The 23,311-nt window shown below is 48.8% G+C and overlaps 1 protein-coding gene across 2 annotated transcripts in view; it reads right to left on the bottom strand.

The window, feature by feature from the left end:
- The window catches only part of BCL2L2 (BCL2 like 2), a 327,287-nt gene that overhangs the window by 103,749 nt on the left and 200,227 nt on the right, over positions 1–23,311 (bottom strand). For both annotated transcript variants that reach the window (XM_086923764.1, XM_086923765.1), the window contains one exon: positions 5,951–6,415. In XM_086923764.1, the coding sequence (XP_086779890.1) occupies positions 5,951–6,385 (435 nt within the window). In that variant the 5' untranslated portion in view covers positions 6,386–6,415. The remainder of the gene's footprint in view (positions 1–5,950; positions 6,416–23,311) is intronic.

The raw sequence follows: 23,311 nt of genomic DNA, 5'->3' as shown, positions 1-23,311 counted from the left end.
CTTAAATTATTCAACAATATTACTGTAAATCGTTATAAGAGGACCTTGAATACTGATGATGTAGATCAAACAAGACACTAGCCTGCAACAATATGTAGATTTCAATTTAGCATTGTTCTTCTTTGTGGGTGCTGCATTAAATAGTAGAAAAGTGCGACGATTAACTAGAGTTGTAGAAGCTGTTACAGATTAAGCAGCTGTAGCCATAGGAAACCTCACTGAAGAATTGCAAATTGTTACTTTACAGAACCGAATGGTTCTAGATGTTATGTTAGCAGATAGAGGTGGTGCATGTCGCATTATAGGTAGTAGTTGCTGTTTGTTCATCCCAGATCACACACCATCAGTGTATAAAGCGATCAATAAACTCCATAAGATCGCTGCAGACCTTCACACAGAGAATGGTACGTGGACTCTTGCAGATTCGTTCTGGACTTTAATTTCTGCTTGGGGCTGGAAAGTAATGACTGCTCTATGTATAATAATTGCAATAATCTTTACATGGTGTGTGTGTATTCACTGTGGTCCAATGTTATGTTCTATGTGTCTTACTGCTTGTATACCAGCCAAGAATGATATTGCAGAGATGAAAGTGCAAAATATTCTAGACAAGGAGGTAGCTGAAATGATGAAAATAAATATACAGGACGAATACTTAGACAATCCCAGGAAGTCGAATGTCTATAGCTAATGCTGAAAGGGTAGTCTGTTGTATATCAACAGCGATTAGGTTAAGCATTAGCAGACGACATGCTGTATTTGACCATTGTCGTAGCAATTGAACGGACTCCATTTTGTATTTGTGGCAGCCATTTTGTCTGCCACATTTTGCCATGTGCTCATCATGTGCTTTGTCCTACCTCCTTGTTAACTGCGCCTGAATTCTGCCCAGCAACAGGCTACATTTAGCATCCCCCACTTTCAGCATGTCCAGGCATGCCCAGTAGGGTCTGCAGCCGTTACTAATTAGTTTCAGATAGGAATGTGTTTACTAGTTTCTGAGAACGGTTAACTCCGCCCACTCATCGATTGTGCCTTCCAATATGCCCTTATATGTACATAAAACTTGCTTTTGTATTCTGTACCGCCTTGTTTTGAGCCCCCTTATTGTGTATAAAAGGGGCCATGTGCTTTAGTTCGGTGTGCTACTCTATACAATACTGAAGGGTATTGTGTGGATTGTAGTACCACCTTTAAAGGTTTAATGAACTATGCTTTTGTATTTTCCAGATTCTGTGCCAACTTACTGCTCTTCCGTGGCGATGCGGCCCGCAACGCTGTGATGTGATGTAAATCCGTCCAGTAGTTGCTGAGAAATTAAAAAAATAAGAGTCAAAAAGTCAATTTCCCATAGGAAACTTTAGTCAAGTCTACAGCCCGAACTGCTGAACGGAATTACACCAAATTTGGCAAAAAGATACTGATTGGCTCAGAAAGCGATCTTTTTAACAAGCATTTGCAATGCAATTGGTCTCGCATTTGCGAGAGTCTGAGCTATTTGCATTGTAAATGACAGTACCTTTTATTTCTTTGTTTTGAAAACTGCAAGCGGTGCATATACATGCACTTTGTACTTATAGTTGTTGCTTATGAGAAGCAAGGCTGGCAGCAATTGCTGACAACCTTGCTTCTTGTAATCAAGGACTACAAGTACAAAGTGCGTGTTTCCGTACCGCTTATAGGTTTTCAAAACACTTAAATAAAAGGCATTGTAATTTACATGCTAATAGCTCAAACTCTTGCAAATGCGAGACCTATTGCATTGCAGATGCTTGTTTATTGATCTTGCGCATAAGTAACCAATTCCAACCAATTTGCGGCATCGCACGAAGCATCCATGCCTGTCATGTCTCATTGGTAGACATTCTTTGTTAGTTGTGTTCCTTTACAGTTGAGATATATATCCGTTTGTGTGTCAGATATACATGGTCATGTCCTACCACTGACCCATTTTGTTTATTGTGATACGTAGGTGAAAAGAATGAGACAGAGCCTGACAATGCAGAGCTGATAAGCCTCAGTAAAAGGCTGGTAGAGAGTGCCGTGCTGAAGTCCCCCGGGTCCCCGCACACCCGGGTACTGCCACCCCCGAAGATTCCTGCTCTCGCTTACAAAATCCAAACCACATTGCTTTCCACAAGGGGAGCTGCATGTCAGCAGCTCCCCATGTGGAAAAGCAATGCCGGCTCCAGCAGGAGGTGGGGAGCCAGCAGGGACGTGGTGGCATTGAGGCTCCCCACACAGTCCCCAACGAAGATGCCAGGCCCCGGGGGATGGAGTCCCTGGGTTCATGAGTGGCCTAGGAGAGGGGCCACGTGGCCCCCCTTCATCATTAATTAAAAAATACAATGAGAAAGAGGCATAGCCCCAGGGGATGGGGTTCCCAGGGCCACTTGAGGCGTAAGGAGGGGGGCTACGCAGCCCCCCCACCCACCCCCATCTTTAAAAATATTTTTTTTTAAATCAAAATGTGGCCATGCCCCGGGGGATAGGGTCCCAGGAGGGGGATTCACGCTGCCCCTTCCTGTTTTTTTAAAAGATTTGTTTAAGCAAGCCCCAAATAATTTAAAAGGAGGGGGGCCACGAGACGCATTTGCACAGTGGGGCAAATTGGGGGCAGGGCATGATGTGACAAGTGTGTAAATGCACCCTGTGGTGCATTTTAGGTTAGGGGATTAAGTCCCCTTGTATGCTGAGGGTTCCTGGGGGCCAACTAGCCCACCAGGTACCTCCACTATGCGCCAGGGTGCTGCGTTGCAAAGAGGTGGTCCAAGGTCACCCCCCCTTTTTACACCACTCTGCAAGGCAGCTCTGTGGCGCCAGGGGGCGCGTTTGCAAAGTGGTGAAGGGAGGGGGCGGGCCTGGTGTGACGTGTGATTTGTTTAAGCAGGCCCCAAATAATTTAAAAGGAGGGGGGCCACGAGACGCATTTGCACAGTGGGGCAAATTGGGGGCAGGGCATGATGTGACAAGTGTGTAAATGCACCCTGTGGTGCATTTTAGGTTAGGGGATTAAGTCCCCTTGTATGCTGAGGGTCCCTGGGGGCCAACTAGCCCACCAGGTACCTCCACTATGCTCCAGGGTGCTGCGTTGCAAAGAGGTGGTCCAAGGTCACCCCCCCTTTTTACACCACTCTGCAAGGCAGCTCTGTGGCGCCAGGGGGCGCGTTTGCAAAGTGGTGAAGGGAGGGGGCGGGCCTGGTGTGACGTGTGTACTTATGCAGTCACTCCACCAAAACCCAAGCACTTATAAATTCACCATGCACTCTCCTTGCAGCAGTCTAATCATCCAGTCACTACCCATGCACTCATGCAATGACCCATGCCTAACTCATGCACTGCTACAATACCCTGAGCAGTACCCATGCAGTCCAGCCATTGCCCTGTCACTACCCATGCACTCCCCCAATCACCCAGTGAGCAACATGTTCTTATCTAATCACTCCGTCAAAACCCAGGCACTTATAAATTCACTACGCACTGTCCTTGCAGCACTCTAATCATCCAGTCACTACCCATGTACTCATGCAATGAGCCAGGCACTAACTCATGGCAAATACAGAGGAGGTCATGCTCATTACAGGGGTACCCGAACGCATACTGTTCCCTAGGGTATAGGTGTTTTCACTGTATTCTAAGTGTCTTTTAGCATAGCACTGGCTCCGGTCCTGGTTAGTCAGAGTCACTTACCACCAGTACCCGTCTATAAAAAGTTGGGGCACAGGAGGACTTTCTGCTCCTCTGTTGGTTCTTTGTGCACATCTCTTGCTTCTTCCTGCACTTTTCTTCGTCTGTCTGCACTTCTGTTGCCTCTTTCTGCATTTGACTTGCTTCTTGCTGTGCTTTTTTTCCTCTTTCTTCATGTGTCCTAATTTGTAGGCATAGTTAGAAATTAGCATTTAAAAAACCATTGAAATTCACTGAAAACACCATAGGTTTCAAGCACGTTATAGTTCGAAATTAGCATTTAAAAAACCTTAGAAATTCACTTATTTCAGCTGACTATAACTCGCGCCCCTGCAATGCACTGCTGATGACGTCACATATTACATCATTCATGACATGGTCAGTGACATCACTGATGACATCTCAAATGACATCACTGATGACATGACTGATGACGTCATCCACGTCAAAATTTGATGCACCTCCTCATACTCTAAATATAATTATACACCCACTGTAAAATACAGACTACCATTTTCACACTCACTGATTCCTAGGTCTACACACACATCCACTCATTCACCCATACAATCACTCATACATACAGTCACTCATCAATCCAACACTATCATATGCACTCATACTCCTATACAGACACTCACACACTGCCACTCATCCATGGAGTTACTGACACACCTAGTCAGTCATGAAAAGATTCAATCACACTCCCATTTCCTCGCCTACACAGTTATACACATACCACCTCACTTATTCAAACATATACTAACACATACTTACTCTCTTATACAATCACTGATACAAGTACACCCTCATCTATACAACCACTCTCACAGTCACTGACTCTCACGTATAGTCGTTCACATACTCCAAGTCTCACATACACTGAGTTTTACATATGTAGTTACTTGGACATGTACCACTGAGACATCCAATCTCTCACCAACACACCCATACACACACTCACCCACCCATACAGGTATTTCCACATGCACTCTTGAACACCCATACACCCAGTGAATCAACCACTCACACATCTATGCACAGAGTCACACACCTCCCACCCACCCACACACACACTCAGTCTCCCACACAAATACTCAGGCAACCAATCAATAACCAATATAGACACTCATGTAGCTACTGACCCAACACATGCAGCACCTTACACAGCAACAGACATACTGATACACACATTCAGGCAGTTTAGTCACTAACCCATGCATTTAGTTAGACACATTTAATCACTCACTTATACAGTCAGTCACGCACATACTAAATCCTCCATCCAGACACTTATACACCCACTCATTCTTCAATACACCTTGGCATATATATAAAACATATTTAAACTTTAGAGAAACACACAGTCACTGGATGATGTCATCAGTGATGTCATCAGTGATGTCATTTGAAATGTCATAAGTGATGTCCTCAGAGATGTCACTGACCATGTCATGAATTATGTAATATGTGACGTAATCAGCAGTGCATTGCGGGGGAGCGAGTTATAGTTAGCTGAACTAACTATAACGGTGGAATTTCTATGGTTTTGTACAAGTGAAATGTCCAACTAACTATAACGTCCCTGAAACCTATGTTTTTTTCAGTAAATTTCGAAGGTTTTTTAAATGTTAATTTCGACTATAATGTGCCTGAATCCTATAGTTTTTTCAGTGAATATATATATATATATATATATATATATATATATATATATATATATATATATATATATTCCTCTCACCGCATTAGAGCCATAAGTAATTTTGTTTCTGTTAAACATGGTGAAGACAGCCGTTAATCTTTCCATAGAATGAAAATACTTACGAGGCAAAAGCACTGGCTGTGGGGTGCAGCAGGCAAGAGAATGGGAGGAAAGGCTGGGTGGAATTGTGTGCGACACTGTAAGTGAGCACTACAAAATACAGTAGGAGTGCAGGAAATAGGCAATCTGTAGGAACTGCGTAGGATACTGTGACGAGCAGTGGTGGACAGCATTGGAGCACAGCTGCAGAGTGCAATAGTATAAATGTTGGAAGGCAAACTGTTGGGGATGAAGCACATCAGCAGGTTGAAAGTAGCAGGGAAGTGATGTATGAGTGAGCTATGGGAATTTTGTAGGATTTCTAGCTGTAGGAGCAGCCGCTGTTGTAATCGGTACCAAAGCGCACAGTAAAATGAGATCAGGCTAAGAGCTACAGGAACCCTGTAGTCGGGATGGTAGAACAGGAGTGCAGTGCTTCACTCCATAATGCTGACTTACCCATCCCCCGCTGCTCCCCATCCATTCCTGCAGGCTCGTCTGAAGGTATGTCACCATCCAATCCACAATGCGGTCCACAAGCGTTGCCATCTCCTTATTCATGCTTTCAGCACAGAGTGCAGCTCCAAAGACAAAGAAGGCTACGACGCGGCCCCAGTTCACACCGCCCTGGAAGAGCTCGTCCACCACGTCGGCAAAACGTTGGTAGGCTGTCTCAGGCGTAACATGCAGCTGCATGGAAACATCACAGAATGCCTGCCGGAAGCGGACCTCGAACTCATCACCAGCCGCCCGCATAGCCGCATGTAATGCACATGCCGGCTTCTCTGGGGCAGCAACCTGGCATCCATAGCCCTTTTGGCGTAGCTTGTACCACACAAAGTCCTCCACCAGGGCACGGGTGCTGAGAGCAGATTCACGGGTGCCGTTCGCCATGCAGGACTATGGTGTACCAGGCGTCCAAAGCTGAAGAAAAGAGGGAAGAAAAGGGGAGTTGCATAAGAAAACAATAGGAAACAGTCACCACATTAAGGAAACTGAAAAATATTGAAGACTCAATAAGAAAGATTAGGAGCGGGAGCTGGTGGATGGGATGCCAACTGGATGGTGCAAGAAGATGGGGGAAATACATTCAAAACAACCAGCTGCACAAAGTGTAATAGACCTAGGTAATTAAAGAAAAGAGACATGGATGAAACACCAACATGAAGGCACCAAGTGATGAGAGTGAAGGGCTGCAGCAAAAAAGATTCTAATAAATAAGAAATGGGAATATCAGCGGTAGAATTACCAACACTTAAAAGTTAGAAGCAGAAGGCAAAAAATAGTAATAGTGATGATAACCACGTAGAAAAAAAAGAAGGCGGGAAGGTAAAAACTTCAAGAGAAAAGTGCTAAGGTAATAAAATGTACAAGGGAAAAACTACCAATAAAAGAAAGGAGCAACCGAGGGGAAACATCAATGAAAAATTCGACAAAAGAGGGAGAAAGCAGGTGCAAAAATGTAGTACAACATCTGGATAATTCATGGATAAATTGCATTGTCACAGGAACATGTACAAACATACTAAAGTCGTCAAAGAAGAAAGGGGTGAGTCATGGCTGAAAAATTAACAGCAAAGTGCCATAAAACAAAGGCAAGGCAATATCTTCCATGGTAATTCAGGGGAAGCGAGTGAAAAACATAAATGCAACAGGAAAGGACCAGGAAACACATCAAAGAAAATTATGAATAATACAAGCAAAACACAGAAGCAAAGCTCAAAAGAAATGGAGGCATATTATCGGACAAAAATAAGGGAGGAGAATAGTAAAATCAAGATGCAAAATTAGGAGAAACATCCACTACCACCTGCACTTTGATTATGCATCTACCCAATATTATAGCAGCACAAAATAAGTTTTCAGAAAAGGAGCTTCATTGTACACGAGACTATAGGCTCAGAAGGTTCGTTCACTGTTCTAGCTAAACCCAAGTTGGCGTAAGGAACAGGTTTATTAGGTTTTTGGCAATCTCAATAGATGAAGAGAAGAACACTTCTCAAAACGGTTTTGGAAGGCCTAAATGGTCACCAGGTATGTTCTACAAATGTTCACCTGCACATCTAATTTGGCTAGATATCAAGAAAATGCCAGAACAACTGAGCGGGTTTGATATTGTTTAGCGAGGCCCAAAAGGCAAACTTCAGCGATTTGCTCTTGTAATGAGCTTTAATGGGAGGACTTCATGGCAACCACCAGGTTCTCTGCAGAGACAGCAAAGTGGGTAAAGAATCATTTCTAAGGAACCGTGTGTCCACAGTAAGCAATTGCAGGGAGGAATGCAGCACATTCCCGCCCTTCATGGACAGATCACTGTTATGGGGAAGCGGACTTGAATCTTCAAAAGTGGTTGGGTGTTACTAGAATGATGAACGTCCTCAGCTGCGACATGTTTTAGAGCATCTTTTGATAACTCCCGTTTTTCTATATATTACTATGCCTTAATCTTTGTACTTAAATTCTCAGCAAGCATACATATACAGTTCGGCATCTACAAAAATGATCTGTATTGGTGGTAATCACATAATCCCTCTCAAGTTAAAAAAAATGTGCTAGAAAAAAAACAAATTAAAAACGTTACCAGTACTTGCAAATTCTCAGAACGGTTACTGGGACGTGGAACAAATGATTTGTGTACGACTTTGAGAAAACACAGCAAGTATGTCAGCTAAGTCAAAGGCAGGGGCGTAACAAACGCCCCCGCAGACCCCGCAGTGCGGGGGTCCTCACTCTCTACAGTTAATGAAGGGGGCCCCCAGGGGGCCCGGCCCCCTCAGCTCTTCTGAGGGCTGTGAGAGAGGCCTGCGCTGAAGCAAGCCTCTCTCCCTCTGTGTCTGAAGCAGGTGCAGCCTGCTCCGTTCCCCTCACCCCCTCCCTCTGACTAAAGAGATTGGGTGGGGGCCCCACCCCACAAGAGAAGAGAAGAGACAGGGACAAGGATGGGGTGGGTGCCCCATCCCACAAGAGAAGAGACAGGGACAGGCCCCCACCGAGAAGAGACAGGGACAAGGATTGGGTGGGGGCCCCACCCCACAAGAGAAGAGACAGGGACAAGGATGGGCTGGGGGCCCCACCCCACAAGAGAAGAGAAGAGACAGGGACAAGGATGGGGTGGGGTGGGGGCCCCAGAGACAGCACTCTCCACTTCCCCTCTGAGGCAGCTCGGAGCCTGGCCCCAACGCTCTCCTCTCCATAAGCAAAGCCCACCCCACAAGAGAAGAGAAGAGACAGGGACAAGGCTGAGGTGGGGGCCTCAGAGAGCAAGAGCAGGAGGCAGCACAGAGCAGTGCTCGGGACCCTGACAAGGGTGGGAGTGGGGGCCCCTAGACAGAGTATTCTCCAGGGCAAAGCTCACATGAGAAGGGACGAGGCAGCAAAATGGTGCCCTCAGGTAAGCACTGCTGTTAGAAGCACCATGTGGGCGTCCGCAGGGGAAGTTAAGGGGGGGCCAAGAAGGGTGCAAGGCAGAGGGGAGAAGGGTGCAAGGTAGAGAAGAGAAGGGTGCAACGCAGAGGGGAGAAGGGTGTAAGGCAGAGGGGAGAAGGGTGCAAGGTAGAGAAGAGAAGGGTGCAGAGTAAAGAGGAGAAGGGTGCAAGGCGGAGAGGAGAAGGGTGCAAGGCGGAGAGGAGAAGGGTGCAAGGCGGAGAGGAGAAGGGTGCAAGGCAGAGAGGAGATGGGTGCAAGGCGGAAAGGAGATGGGTGCAAGGCAGAGGGGAGAAGGGTGCAAGGCAGAGGGGAGAAGGGTGCAAGGCATAGGGGGAGAGGGATGCAAGGTAGAGAAGGGTGCAAGGCGGAAGGGAGAAGGGTGTAAGGTAGAGGGGAGAAGGGTGCAAGGCAGAGGGGAGAAGGGTGCAAGGCAGAGGGGAGAAGGGTGCAAGGTGGAGGGGAGAAGGGTGCAAGGCAGAGGGGTGAAGTGTGCAAGGCAGAGAAGAGAAGGGTGCAAGGCAAAGAGGAGAAGGGTGCAAGGAAGAGAGGAGAAGGGTGCAAGGTAGAGAAGGGTGCAAGGCGGAGGGGGAGAAGGGTGCAGGGTAGAGGGGAGAAGGGTGCAAGGTGGAGGGGAGAAGGGTGCAAGGTGGAGGGGAGAAGGGTGTAAGGCAGAGGGGAGAAGGGTGCAAGGCAGAGGGGAGAAGGGTGCAAGGTGGAGGGGAGAAGGGTGCAAGGCAGAGGGGTGAAGTGGGCAAGGCAGAGAAGAGAAGGGTGCAAGGCAAAGAGGAGATGGGTGCAAGGAAGAGAGGAGAAGGGTGCAAGGTAGAGAAGGGTGCAAGGTGGAGGGGGAGAAGGGTGCAGGGTAGAGGGGAGAAGGGTGCAAGGCAGAGAAGAGAAGGGTGCAAGGCGGAGGGGAGAAGGGTGCAAGGCGGAGGGGAGAAGGGTGCAAGGCAGAGGGGAGAAGGGTGCAAGGCAGAGAGGAGAAGGGTGCCAGGAAGAGAGGAGAAGGGTGCAAGATAGAGAAGGGTGCAAGGCGGAGGGGGAGAAGGGTGTAAGGTGGAGGGGGAGAAGTGTGCAAGGCAGAGGGGAGAAGGGTGCAAGGCAGAGGGGAGAAGGGTGCAAGGCAGAGGGGAGAAGGGTGCAAGGCAGAGAGGAGAAGGGTGCAAGGAAGAGAGGAGAAGGGTGCAAGGTAGAGAAGGGTGCAAGGCGGAGGGGGAGAAGAGTGCATGGCAGAGGGGAGAAGGGTGCAAGGCAGAGGGGAGAAGGGTGCAAGGCAGAGGGGAGAAGGGTGCAAGGAAGAGAGGAGAAGGGTGCAAGGTAGAGAAGGGTGCAAGGTAGAGAAGAGAAGGGTGCAGAGTAAAGAGGAGAAGGGTGCAAGGCGGAGAGGAGAAGGGTGCAAGGCGGAGAGGAGAAGGGTGCAAGGCGGAGAGGAGAAGGGTGCAAGGCAGAGAGGAGATGGGTGCAAGGCGGAAAGGAGATGGGTGCAAGGCAGAGGGGAGAAGGGTGCAAGGCAGAGGGGAGAAGGGTGCAAGGCAGAGGGGGAGAGGGATGCAAGGTAGAGAAGGGTGCAAGGCGGAGGGGAGAAGGGTGTAAGGTAGAGGGGAGAAGGGTGCAAGGCAGAGGGGTGAAGTGTGCAAGGCAGAGAAGAGAAGGGTGCAAGGCAAAGAGGAGAAGGGTGCAAGGAAGAGAGGAGAAGGGTGCAAGGTAGAGAAGGGTGCAAGGCGGAGGGGGAGAAGGGTGCAGGGTAGAGGGGAGAAGGGTGCAAGGTGGAGGGGAGAAGGGTGCAAGGTGGAGGGGAGAAGGGTGTAAGGCAGAGGGGAGAAGGGTGCAAGGCAGAGGGGAGAAGGGTGCAAGGTGGAGGGGAGAAGGGTGCAAGGCAGAGGGGTGAAGTGGGCAAGGCAGAGAAGAGAAGGGTGCAAGGCAAAGAGGAGATGGGTGCAAGGAAGAGAGGAGAAGGGTGCAAGGTAGAGAAGGGTGCAAGGTGGAGGGGGAGAAGGGTGCAGGGTAGAGGGGAGAAGGGTGCAAGGCAGAGAAGAGAAGGGTGCAAGGCGGAGGGGAGAAGGGTGCAAGGCGGAGGGGAGAAGGGTGCAAGGCAGAGGGGAGAAGGGTGCAAGGCAGAGAGGAGAAGGGTGCCAGGAAGAGAGGAGAAGGGTGCAAGATAGAGAAGGGTGCAAGGCGGAGGGGGAGAAGGGTGTAAGGTGGAGGGGGAGAAGTGTGCAAGGCAGAGGGGAGAAGGGTGCAAGGCAGAGGGGAGAAGGGTGCAAGGCAGAGGGGAGAAGGGTGCAAGGCAGAGAGGAGAAGGGTGCAAGGAAGAGAGGAGAAGGGTGCAAGGTAGAGAAGGGTGCAAGGCGGAGGGGGAGAAGAGTGCATGGCAGAGGGGAGAAGGGTGCAAGGCAGAGGGGAGAAGGGTGCAAGGCAGAGGGGAGAAGGGTGCAAGGAAGAGAGGAGAAGGGTGCAAGGTAGAGAAGGGTGCAAGGTAGAGAAGAGAAGGGTGCAGAGTAAAGAGGAGAAGGGTGCAAGGCGGAGAGGAGAAGGGTGCAAGGCGGAGAGGAGAAGGGTGCAAGGCGGAGAGGAGAAGGGTGCAAGGCGGAGAGGAGAAGGGTGCAAGGCAGAGAGGAGATGGGTGCAAGGCGGAAAGGAGATGGGTGCAAGGCAGAGGGGAGAAGGGTGCAAGGCAGAGGGGAGAAGGGTGCAAGGCAGAGGGGGAGAGGGATGCAAGGTAGAGAAGGGTGCAAGGCGGAGGGGAGAAGGGTGTAAGGTAGAGGGGAGAAGGGTGCAAGGCAGAGGGGAGAAGGGTGCAAGGCAGAGGGGAGAAGGGTGCAAGGTGGAGGGGAGAAGGGTGCAAGGCAGAGGGGTGAAGTGTGCAAGGCAGAGAAGAGAAGGGTGCAAGGCAAAGAGGAGAAGGGTGCAAGGAAGAGAGGAGAAGGGTGCAAGGTAGAGAAGGGTGCAAGGCGGAGGGGGAGAAGGGTGCAGGGTAGAGGGGAGAAGGGTGCAAGGTGGAGGGGAGAAGGGTGCAAGGTGGAGGGGAGAAGGGTGTAAGGCAGAGGGGAGAAGGGTGCAAGGCAGAGGGGAGAAGGGTGCAAGGTGGAGGGGAGAAGGGTGCAAGGCAGAGGGGTGAAGTGGGCAAGGCAGAGAAGAGAAGGGTGCAAGGCAAAGAGGAGATGGGTGCAAGGAAGAGAGGAGAAGGGTGCAAGGTAGAGAAGGGTGCAAGGTGGAGGGGGAGAAGGGTGCAGGGTAGAGGGGAGAAGGGTGCAAGGCAGAGAAGAGAAGGGTGCAAGGCGGAGGGGAGAAGGGTGCAAGGCGGAGGGGAGAAGGGTGCAAGGCAGAGGGGAGAAGGGTGCAAGGCAGAGAGGAGAAGGGTGCCAGGAAGAGAGGAGAAGGGTGCAAGATAGAGAAGGGTGCAAGGCGGAGGGGGAGAAGGGTGTAAGGTGGAGGGGGAGAAGTGTGCAAGGCAGAGGGGAGAAGGGTGCAAGGCAGAGGGGAGAAGGGTGCAAGGCAGAGAGGAGAAGGGTGCAAGGAAGAGAGGAGAAGGGTGCAAGGTAGAGAAGGGTGCAAGGCGGAGGGGGAGAAGAGTGCATGGCAGAGGGGAGAAGGGTGCAAGGCAGAGGGGAGAAGGGTGCAAGGCAGAGGGGAGAAGGGTGCAAGGAAGAGAGGAGAAGGGTGCAAGGTAGAGAAGGGTGCAATGCGGAGGGTGAGACGGGTGCAAGGCAGAGGGGAGACGGGTGCAAGGCAGAGGGGAGAAGGGTGCAAGGCAGAGGGGAGAAGGGTGCAAGGCAAAGGGGAGAAGGGTGCAAGGCAAAGGGGAGAAGGGTGCAAGGCAAAGGGGAGAAGGGTGCAAGACAGAGGGGAGAAGGGTGCAAGGCAAAGAGGAGAAGGGTGCAAGGCGGAGGGGGAGAAGGGTGCAAGGCAGAGAGGAAAAGGATGCAAGGTAGAGAAGGGTGCAAGGCGGAGGGGGAGAAGGGTGCAAGGTGGAGGGGGAGAAGGGTGCAAGGCAGAGGGGAGAAAGGTGCAAGGCAGAGGGAGAATGGTGCAAGGTAGAAAAGGGTTCAAGGTGGAGGTGGACTAGGGTACAAGGGGAGGGGGAGAAGGATACAAGGGGGAGGGGGAAAAGGTGCAAGAGGGAGGGCAAGAAGGGCGCAAGGCAGAGGAGAGAAGGGTGCAAGGGGGATGGTGATGAAGTTAAAAATGTGCCCCCCCTGGAAACATTTCTGCGGACACCCATGGAACGCACACTACTTTGTGAGGGAGAGTGGGAGAGAGTGGAGAGAGAGAGAGTGGAGAGAAACAGTGGAGAGAAACAGTGGAGAGAGAGAGTGGCTAGAGAGAGAGAGAGAGAGAGTGGAGAGAGACAGTGGAGAGAGAGTAGACAGTGGAGAGAGAGTGGAGATAGACAGTGGAGAGAAAGAGAGTGGAGAGAGAATGGAGAGAGCATGGAGAGACACTGGAGAGAGTGGAGAAAGAGAGAGTGGAGAGAGAGAGTGGAGAGAGAGAGAGAGTGGAGAGAGAGAGAGAGTGGAGAGAGAGAGAGAGAGTGGAGAGAGAGAGTGGAGAGAGAGAGAGTGGAGAGAAAGAAAGAGTGGAGAGAAAGAAAGAGTGGAGAGAGAGAGAGAGAGTGGAGAGAGAGTGGAGAGAGAGTGGAGAGAGAGACAGTGGAGAGAGACAGTGGAGAGAGACAGTGGAGAGAGCGAGTGGAGAGAGCGAGTGGAGGGAGCGAGTGGAGAGAGCGAGTGGAGAGAGCGAGTGGAGAGAGCGAGTGGAGGGAGCGAGTGAAGAGAGCGAGTGGAGACAGCGAGTGGAGAGAGCGAGTGGAGAGAGCGAGTGGAGAGAGAGAGGGGAGAGAGAGAGTGGAGAGAGATAGAGTGGAGAGAGAGAGAGAGAGTGGAGAGAGAGAGAGTGGAGAGAGAGAGAGAGAGAGTGGAGAGAGAGAGAGTGTGGAGAGAGAGAGAGTGTGGAGAGAGAGAGAGAGAGAGAGAGAGAGAGTGGAGAGAGAGAGAGAGTGGAGAGAGAGAGAGAGAGTGGAGAGAGAGACAGAGAGTGGAGAGAGAGTGGAGAGAGAGTGGAGAGTAGAGAGAGACAGTGGAGAGAGAGAGACAGTGGAGAGAGAGACAGTGGAGGGAGACAGCAGAGAGAGAGTGGGTGGAGAGAGAGTGAGTGGAGAGAGAGTGAGTGGAGAGAGAGTGAGTGGAGAGAGCGAGTGGAGAGAGTGAGTGGAGAGAGTGAGTGGAGAGAGAGAGTGGAGAGAGAGTGGAGAGAGAATGGAGAGAGAGTGGAGAGAGAGTGGAGAGAAAGTAGAGAGAGAGAAGGGGGAGAGGCTGGAGAGAGAGGGAGTAGAGGGAGACAGTCGAAGAAGCCAGTGGAGGGAGACAGTGGAGAGAGAGATAGTGAGAGAGTGGAGAGAGAAAGTGAAGAGAGAGACAGAGGAGAGACCGTGGAGAGAGAGACAGTAGAGATAGAGTGGACAGAGTTGAGAGAGAGAATGGAGAGAGAGTAGAGACTGACTGACTGAGAAACTGACTGAGAGAGTGACTGACTGACAGAGAGAGAGAGACTGATTGAGAGTGAGACTGACTGACTGACAGAGACTGACTAAGGTAGGGAGAAACTGACTGAGAAAGAGAGACTGAGAGAGAGAGGCAGAGACTGACTGACAGAGAGATAGACTGATTGACTGTCAGAGAGACTGACAGAGAGAGACTGACTTGGAGAGAGACTGACTGAGAGAGAGACTGGCTGAGAGAGAGACTGACTGAGTGAGGGAGTCTGACTGACAGAGACTGACTGACAGAGCGAGAGAGAGACTGACTGACTGGGGTAAAGAGAGAATGACTGACTGAGAGAGACTGACTGACTGGGAGAGAGAGAGACTGACTGGGAGAGAGAGAGACTGGCTGACTGAGAGAGAGATTGACTGACAGAGAGGGAGACTGACAGAGAGAGAAAGAGACTGAGAGACTGACAGAGAAAGAGAGACTGACTAACAGAGAGAGAGAGAGACTGACTGACAGAGAGAGAGAGACTGACTGACAGAGAGAGAGACTGACTAAGAGAGAGAAACTGACAGACTGAGAGAGACTGATTGAGAGAGACTGACAGAGAGAGAGACTGACTGACAGAGAGAGAGACTGAGACTGACAGAGAGAGAGAGACTGACTGACAGAGAGAGAGACTGACTAAGAGAGACTGACTGAGAGAGACTGACTGAGAGAGACTGACAGAGAGAGACTGACAGAGAGAGACTGACAGAGAGAGACTGACTGACAGACAGATAGAGAGCGAGAGACTGACTGACTGACTGAGAGAGACTGAATGACAGAGAGTGATAGATTAACTGACAGAGAGAGAGACTGACTGAGAGAGAGGGACTGACTGACAGACTGACAGAGAGAGACAGAGAGACAGAGAGAGAGAGAGAGAGAGAGAGAGAGAGAGAGAGAGAGAGAGAGAGAGAGACTGACTGACTGAGAGTGACTGACTAAGAGAGACTGAATGACAGAGAGAGATAGACTGACTGACTGAAAGAGAGATACTGACTGACAGAGAGAGAGAGACTGTGATGGAATTGGGGTCAACGTGTGTATGAAGCTATGCAATGCCTCTTAAGATTGCTATTGTCTAATAAAAATAAAAATGTATTATCAAAATGTGCTCTTTGTAGTTATATCTGCTTTTGAAATACTGCATTGTCGCTTTGTCCAATGTTTTAAAACGGAAACAGGAAGAAGCAGTGAATGCACTTTTGTCAAAACTAAACGATGAGTGGGCCCGATGTTGTATATCATGACAGGAGTCTGCATCAGGAAACCCACCTAAAATTGGGCAAACTTCCCCGGCCTACTGATGGCAGGGGCCCTGTAATGAATGGACCACCACCTATGATAGCCTGCTGGCAGACTAAGCCCAACCTTTAACTCCACCATCCACTGTTACTATTAACGGCTGCATTGGTGACATTGGCGTAACAATCGCCCGCATCCCCTGCAGTGTGGCGGGTCGCTGGCCTGAGAGCTCTAGACAGGCATGGAGGATGGGAGGGGGGCCCCCTCCATGTAGTTTGCAGGGGGGCCCCCTCGTGTTTCGTTAAGCCACTGGTCAAGGGTCACACCTCACCCAAATGTCTTTTATTGACACTATTCTCAATGTGTTCATACATGTTTTCAAGACACTTCTTGCGTTAACTCCAGCAGCAATGAACATTAACAACCTGCTAAAAAGTACCTTATTATATAGTTCATTGAATCCTGGGAAGGTATATCCTACAAAGAACGACACAGTGAAAAGGTGAAAATCAGTTTATTATCAAAGAAACATAACCCTTCAAGCTTGATAATCATCTTTTTCCTGGCATCGTTCTCAACATCTGTACTTTTATTTTAACAAACATGGCTTTTTTTGATCAGGCATCATCACACTTACTTCACCAGCAGCAGAAAGTGAACTGCTGAATAACTAACAGTGGCAGGATCTCTCTCTTTCGGTGGTGTGAGGAATAATCTGGCATCATCAATTTTACCCTCGACAGTGATGCACGTTCAATATTCAAATATTAGCATGCAACAAAACTACAGACATCAATCCGGAGGGTAAGGGAATAAAGAAAATATTTCTTGTGAAGCTGTATGAAAAGCCTTTAGATGTATAGGAGAAATAAGGAAAGCCTGGTATGTCCTAAGTATGCAAGGATAAATTTATACTTGTGAGTTTATAGGAATTAAGTACAAGTAGTCACATGACTTCATTAGTTTCTTCTTTCTCATTAGGTATGGCACCAGTTAAATGGCTTTACCACCGTTACTTTTTAGGTCGAGTTTACTCGAACCTATTGTTGTCAATCCAAAAAATTCCTTTCCTAACAGGCGGATTCGGCGGATTTTGTACAGTGCACAAGAGAGTCACGTGACTCCTCGTGGACGAGCATGCCCAACCTTGCCACTGCCAGCAGCATTTCTCCACGGCCGCCAGGCCACATCAAAGGCTTCCCCAGCACTGCCCCGCCCATCAATCACCCTCCCACTGCCAGCAGCATTTCTCCACGGCCGCCAGGCAACATCAAAGGCTTCCCCAGCACTGCCCCGCCCATCAATCACCCTCCCTCGCCAGCAGCTCTTCCCGCTCCGACCCCTGCTCTCCGCCCCCTGCTGCATCAAAGGTTTTTTTTTGTGTGGAGGCGATGTTCTTTGTTAGGGTTTACTCCTTGTTTACCTGGAGGCCCTAGCACTGCTTTACTCTACATCTGTGATCCCCATTGCAGAGGTGAAAGGACCCAAGTTTTATATTTGGAAATACTAGCTGAGCACTAATGGCCCACACCACTCCGTCCCTAGAGAGAGGTTGTGTCATATTTTTAGCATTGAACATGGTTTATTTTACCACTATTCGCCCTTTCTCGATGTGGCTCACGGATGACCACTTAGTATATATCATACGAGACGTGTGTAAAATCAGACATGTTGCTACAGTCCGCCTGCATCTCTTGAGTATTCAGCTACCATGTTGCCAGAGCAGAATGTCAGAGACACACTTCCTTATTTGTATGTAATACAATATGACATTTATGCTAGATTTGATTTTAAAAAACATGTGCCCGTGTCTGTTGACAACCGCGAAATATTTAAAATGTATATATGTGACTTCCTTTTGCTATCTAGGGTCTAATAAGTAAGTTCATGTGGTGTTATATATTTCCAGAAAACAAGGTGTTTACTACAATCACTTTGCATGACACAATAGTTACCTGGCGCATGGATGATGTATGCGCATGCTCTGCTTGTAGATCTACCTATCTTTGCCCTTAGTGGCGGTAGAAAGAGGTAAGAGCCACATTGCGTCAGAAGGGAATGTTTAGGAAAGCCCAGTCCCCACCACCCTACTCTAACAGTGGTACATCCTGCTCCACGTGACGTCAGCAGGATGCACTTTCAGAGCAGCACGTCCGAGTGTGGACTTGGCTGCATCTAGTAGCTCGTGCCTTTTCAGTAATGGAGAGGAGTGCACTATGCATAAAGCATATCAAATCTTAATTTACTCTCATCTAATGCTTGTTTAAATTCCTTGCGCAGCCAATGCTTGTTTCCTGTGCAGCCAGCACCCCTCCCTCCTTACTACGTGCCACACACAATTATCTGTGCCCTCCAGCAAGGGTATTCTTGAATGGGAATTTGTGCCTGGGACATCTCACGCTCGTTATCGCCGCTCGTCTCCTTGCTCCTAAACCCCTGCCCCCCCCCCCCCACACACACATACCCCCATCCCCAGGCTGCACGACACCTTATGCTCGTTATCGCAGCTTCTCTCCTTGCTCCTCCACCCCTCATTCCCCCAAATCTCCAGGCTGCACGACACCTCATGCTTGTTATCACCGCTATTCTCCTTGCTCCTTCCCGCGCCCCTTCTCCTGAGGCTGCCACGGAGCGTGCATGTAGGACAGTCACACTGTGAAGCCACCATATAGCCCACGGCCTCCCAGTGCCCTGCTGTGTTTTTATGGTGGCCGCGCACATCGCCGAAAGTAAGTTCACATCGCTCTTTCGTCTTGCATTTCAAATGCTTTTTATGAATGTGCTCCTTGAAGTTACAGCACACTGAACTAGTATTTTACACATAGTTGTTCGAGGGTATCCATTCCCACAGGAGACAGGTGCTACTTCCTCCATTATCTTTGCTGGGATGAACTGACAGTCTGTCGAGTGGCTGGGACAGTGAGTGGCTCAGTCCCCCCCCATCGCTGCTGATATTAGTTAGTCTCTTATGTTGCAATAGTGACAGTGTTGAATATAGAGCTTCGTACCATCCCTCTGCCATTTCTGAGAGCCGCATGTAATAAGCTTTACACCTGCTTATTATAAAGGCACTCAGCATATCGACATCGAAAGGATGGAAGGCTGGGTTGGCCTTGCATGACTTCACGCTTGTGATCATAGCACAGATCAGGGAAGAGTATTTAATTAACTAAACTGTGTTTAAATCACTTGTCTCTGTTGAGAAGGGCACAACCCTGCGTTGGCCTCCCTCCATCTTGCAGTGAGTAAGGACTGGTGCTTCAAATCCCAACATTCAGAAGGCAAAACACTCGTAATGAGTCGTTCTTGGCAGTACCAAATATCTGGAATTACATTTCCCCTAATCGGCGGCAGCACTGCTCATGTATTGCATTCAAAAGAGAAATGAAAGAGCTCCCATCCCAGTGTAAAAATATCTCTGCTCCCCACCCCCTCCATGTGTGCGCAAGCTTCCGGAATCAGGGGTCTTATGACCCACTTCACCACTTCCCTTCGTTCGTTCAGACCGCCTCTTGCAGAACATAGTATCTATTTTGAACGTGAGCATTTTTATATACAGGAATTTTTGCCGCACTGAGGTTGAGTCGATTCTCTCTGACAAGTAATATTTTCAGATCAGTTTCAAAATGAAGCACTCTGTTGCCCCTTTTTCTTATGATTTTTTGCTATATTTGCCTGGTTGTGCACATTCTGATGCTCTCTACTCCAGGGTCCTTATTTGATGTCCTGGTCTTTGTCAGGTTTTCTCTTTGACTTCTAGGACTTGTTCTCCTTCTTTTCTTTCTCACTGTTTCTTTTCTTCCCTGTGGTTTCCTTTCTCTATTTCCCCCTCTCTCTTACAGATAGCTTTATATTTGTTGTGAGCCTATCTATACCAAATTATGTCTACAACAGTTTTCCATCTTTACCAAACCCCTCTCTCTGCTAGTTTCACATTTACCAGTTATGCCTTTTATTTGGGCTTCCGGTTTTCACATCTATACATGTCCCACCTGTATCAGACTCCAGCCATTTTCTCTCTTCAGCAGTGTTCTATTCACACCAGTTTTATCTTTCTACAAAGACTTTACTCTTTACGCCAGTTTCCCATTTACGCCACTTTGATCTCTACACCAGTTTCCTATACATCAGTTACGTACTTTCACCAGTTTCATCTCTTCATCGATTTCCTGCCATCTCCAGGTTCCACTCTTACCCCTCTTCCTTTCTAAATCCGTTCCTCCCTGTACCAGTTTCTTTCAGAGGTGTAGCTATCAGTACAGCAGGGGCAGTGCCTGCCCCTGGAGTCCGGGAGTCTGTGATCACCCCTGCCCCCCTTCCAGTATCACTATCGTAGCACCACCTCAGCACACAGCACCACTTCAGCACCAGTCAGTGTAACTCATCACCACTAAAGCATGACTACTGCAGCACCACCTGAGCTTCACTCAGCAGCACCCGAGCACCACCGCAACTACAACACCACCAGCTCAGCATCACCCCAGCACAGCACCACCTCAGTATCACTCAGCAGGACAGCACCACTTTAGCGCCACCTGAGGACCACCCAAGCACCATTACATCAGTGCAGCACTACCTCAGCACCATATCAGCATAAGCGCAGCACCACTTCAGCTGCACTACCGCAACCCCACATGAGCGTCACTCAGCTGCATCTGAGTACTACCACACCACCTCAACATTGTTCAGCCCCAGCACAGCACCTTCTCAGCACCAGCGGAGCACTACCTCAGCACTAGCACAGCACCAGTGCTGCATCAACTGACTACCAACACAGCACCTCATCATCACTTGGCATCACTCAATGCCACAGCATCACTCATCGCTACAGCATCACTCTGCACCACTCAACGTCACAGCACCCCTCAGCGTCACAGCACCCCTCAACGTCACAGCACCCCTCAATGCTACAGCACCCCTCAACGCCACAGCACCCCTCAATGCCACAGCACCCCTCAACGCCACAGCACCCCTCAACGCCACAGAATCACTCAATGCCACAGAATCACTCAGCACCCCTCAACGCCACAGCACCCCTCAATGCCACAGCACCCCTCAACACCACAGCACCCCTCCACGCGCCAGCACCCCTCCACGCCCCAGCACCCCCTCCACGCCACAGAATCACTCAGCACCCCTCAATGCCACAGCACCCCTCCACGCCTCAGCACCCCTCCACGCCCCAGCACCCCTCCACGCCCCAGCACCCCTCTACGCCCCAGCACCCCTCCACGCCACAGAATCACTCAGCACCCCTCAATGCCACAGCACCCCTCAACGCCCCAGCACCCCTCCACGCCCCAGCACCCCTCCAGGCCATAGCACCCCTCCAGGCCACAGAATCACTCAGCACCCCTCAATGCCACAGCACCCCTCAACGCCACAGCACCCCTCCACGCCCCACCACGCCCCACCACCCCTCAACGCCCCACCACCCCTCCACGCCCCAGCTTCACTCAACGCCCCAGCACCCCTCAACGCCCCAGCACCATTGAAGGCCACAGCTTCACTCAACGCCCCAGCACCACTGAAGGCCACAGCTTCACTCAAAGCCCCAGCACCACTGAAGGCCACAGCTTCACTCAACGCCCCTGAAGGCCACAGCTTCACTCAGCACCACTGAAGGCCACAGCTTCACTCAGCACCACTGAAGGCCACAGCTTCACTCAGCACCACTGAAGGCCACAGCTTCACTCAGCACCACTGAAGGCCACAGCTTCACTCAGCACCACTGAAGGCCACAGCTTCACTCTGTGCAACCATTCAGCAACAACTGGTTCTAATATGTTCTCTCAATGTTTCAAGCTTTATTACAAATGTCACAAAAAGATGTTAATATTTCACTGCTGTTCTTGGATTTGCATCACAATAAAATACAATGAACATAATCTTCCCAAAAGATATTTACAAAAGTTTAAGCTATTGCCATTATAAATTACAATAACTTTGATTTAAGTATTTATTATTTAAAAAAATAAAAGCCATTGTTATTTGTAATATTAATACATCTAAGTCAAGTAAATGTAACACAGATTGCAATACAAATGCTATAGGTGTCACTATTGGCATTGTAAATGACAAAGCTATTAATATCGCTATTTACAAAACCAACACATAAATAAAATATTTGTCACTTACAATACCAATTGCTCAAACTTTCCTAATGCGAGACCTATTGCATTGCAAATTCTTGTTGTTGGAAGTGGGGGAGATGGTTCTGCCATGGAAAGTGTAGCTGAAATTATTTGATTGCCATCTGATTGCTAACATTATGGATACAATTCAGCAGTGTTATATAAACAATTTGCACTAATGCATAATTAGCGGCTAGACAGAAGGAGCACATACAAAGGCATCCCGGAGATGAATGTGCTAAGGAGTAGATTCCAGAGACATTTTTTAAATATCCCCAAGACATTTTGAAATACAGCACCCGGCACTAAAACACTATAGGTTGGCCCAAAAGGTGAAACGATTTTTCTTCATTTTAGTTCTAAACGATCGTGTTACTATGAAAGCCATTTTATTCTGAATTAAAGCAGATTGGACATTGATGTTTTTGATTATTTATTGTGTCACACTAAGTCCCTAAATCACTACTACCTCCTGGAGTAAGCCTTGGCTGCGAGAGTCATATAGGCAAAAGTAGTAACTTGATTATACAAATTGAGTGCATTAGTATTGTCTCCAGTGCAAACAGAATACTGCAAGTAACCACTAACAGTCTTAATATTCAATTAAACAACCTCACATGGGCTAGGTATCAGTCAGAAGATGTAGCAATTACCTTGCCATGAGGGATCAAAGGTACATAAAATACAAGGGCCTGGCATCACTGAGAGTGAGACAAAGGACTCTACTTCCCCATTCAAGAATGTATTGTGCCAAGGGTGAGTATATCAGAGGACACCTACCATATTTCTTTCTTTCTTTTTAGAGAGCAGATGTCTCCTAACACCAAACCATGTTTTCCCAAGCCACAGACCTAGACTTCATTTTAAGAACCTCTCACCAAAATCACACTTTCTTGAGGTTTCATAAACAAAACCCAACTCCCCCCAAGGATTTTCAGCCTTTACGTATGCACGAGGCTTGTGACTAACTGCCCAATCAATTTGAGGGTCACAACCATTTCAACAATGTAACTGAATTAGTGTATCATAAAGCCAGGTGTTAAAACTACAATGGCTCGTCTCGCTTGGACTTCACTCGATATATAACAATCTCTTCCACAGCTTTGCACAGTCTCAATCCTCCTACCAGACTCCCCACCCAATATGACCCTTTAGGGCTATGGTATATTTTTGGGGCAAGGACAATTTTCCGTTCACTTAGGAGTATTATGTCAACATAGACTTCAGAGTACCACATTTAAAACCAATGCACAGTCATGGAGCTGGGATCAAACCAATTTAATACTCAGGTAGTACATTACAGAAAACAAGGTTTCACTGGGCAAAATTCCAGTGCAAGCATGAATAATAGCATTTGATGAATGACCTACAAACAACAGAATTATGTTCCATATGGTTACATGCCACAATCACGTGATACTCATATCGAGCAAGATCACAACAAAAAGGATGTCTCTGCAACATAAGTCATGATGTACCTTGCC

This window comes from Lissotriton vulgaris, chromosome 5 (assembly GCF_964263255.1).
Source record: "Lissotriton vulgaris chromosome 5, aLisVul1.2, whole genome shotgun sequence".
Classification (NCBI taxonomy): domain Eukaryota; kingdom Metazoa; phylum Chordata; class Amphibia; order Caudata; family Salamandridae; genus Lissotriton; species Lissotriton vulgaris.
Note: the sequence above shows the minus strand (reverse complement) of the source record. Positions and strands in the feature narration are given on the sequence as shown.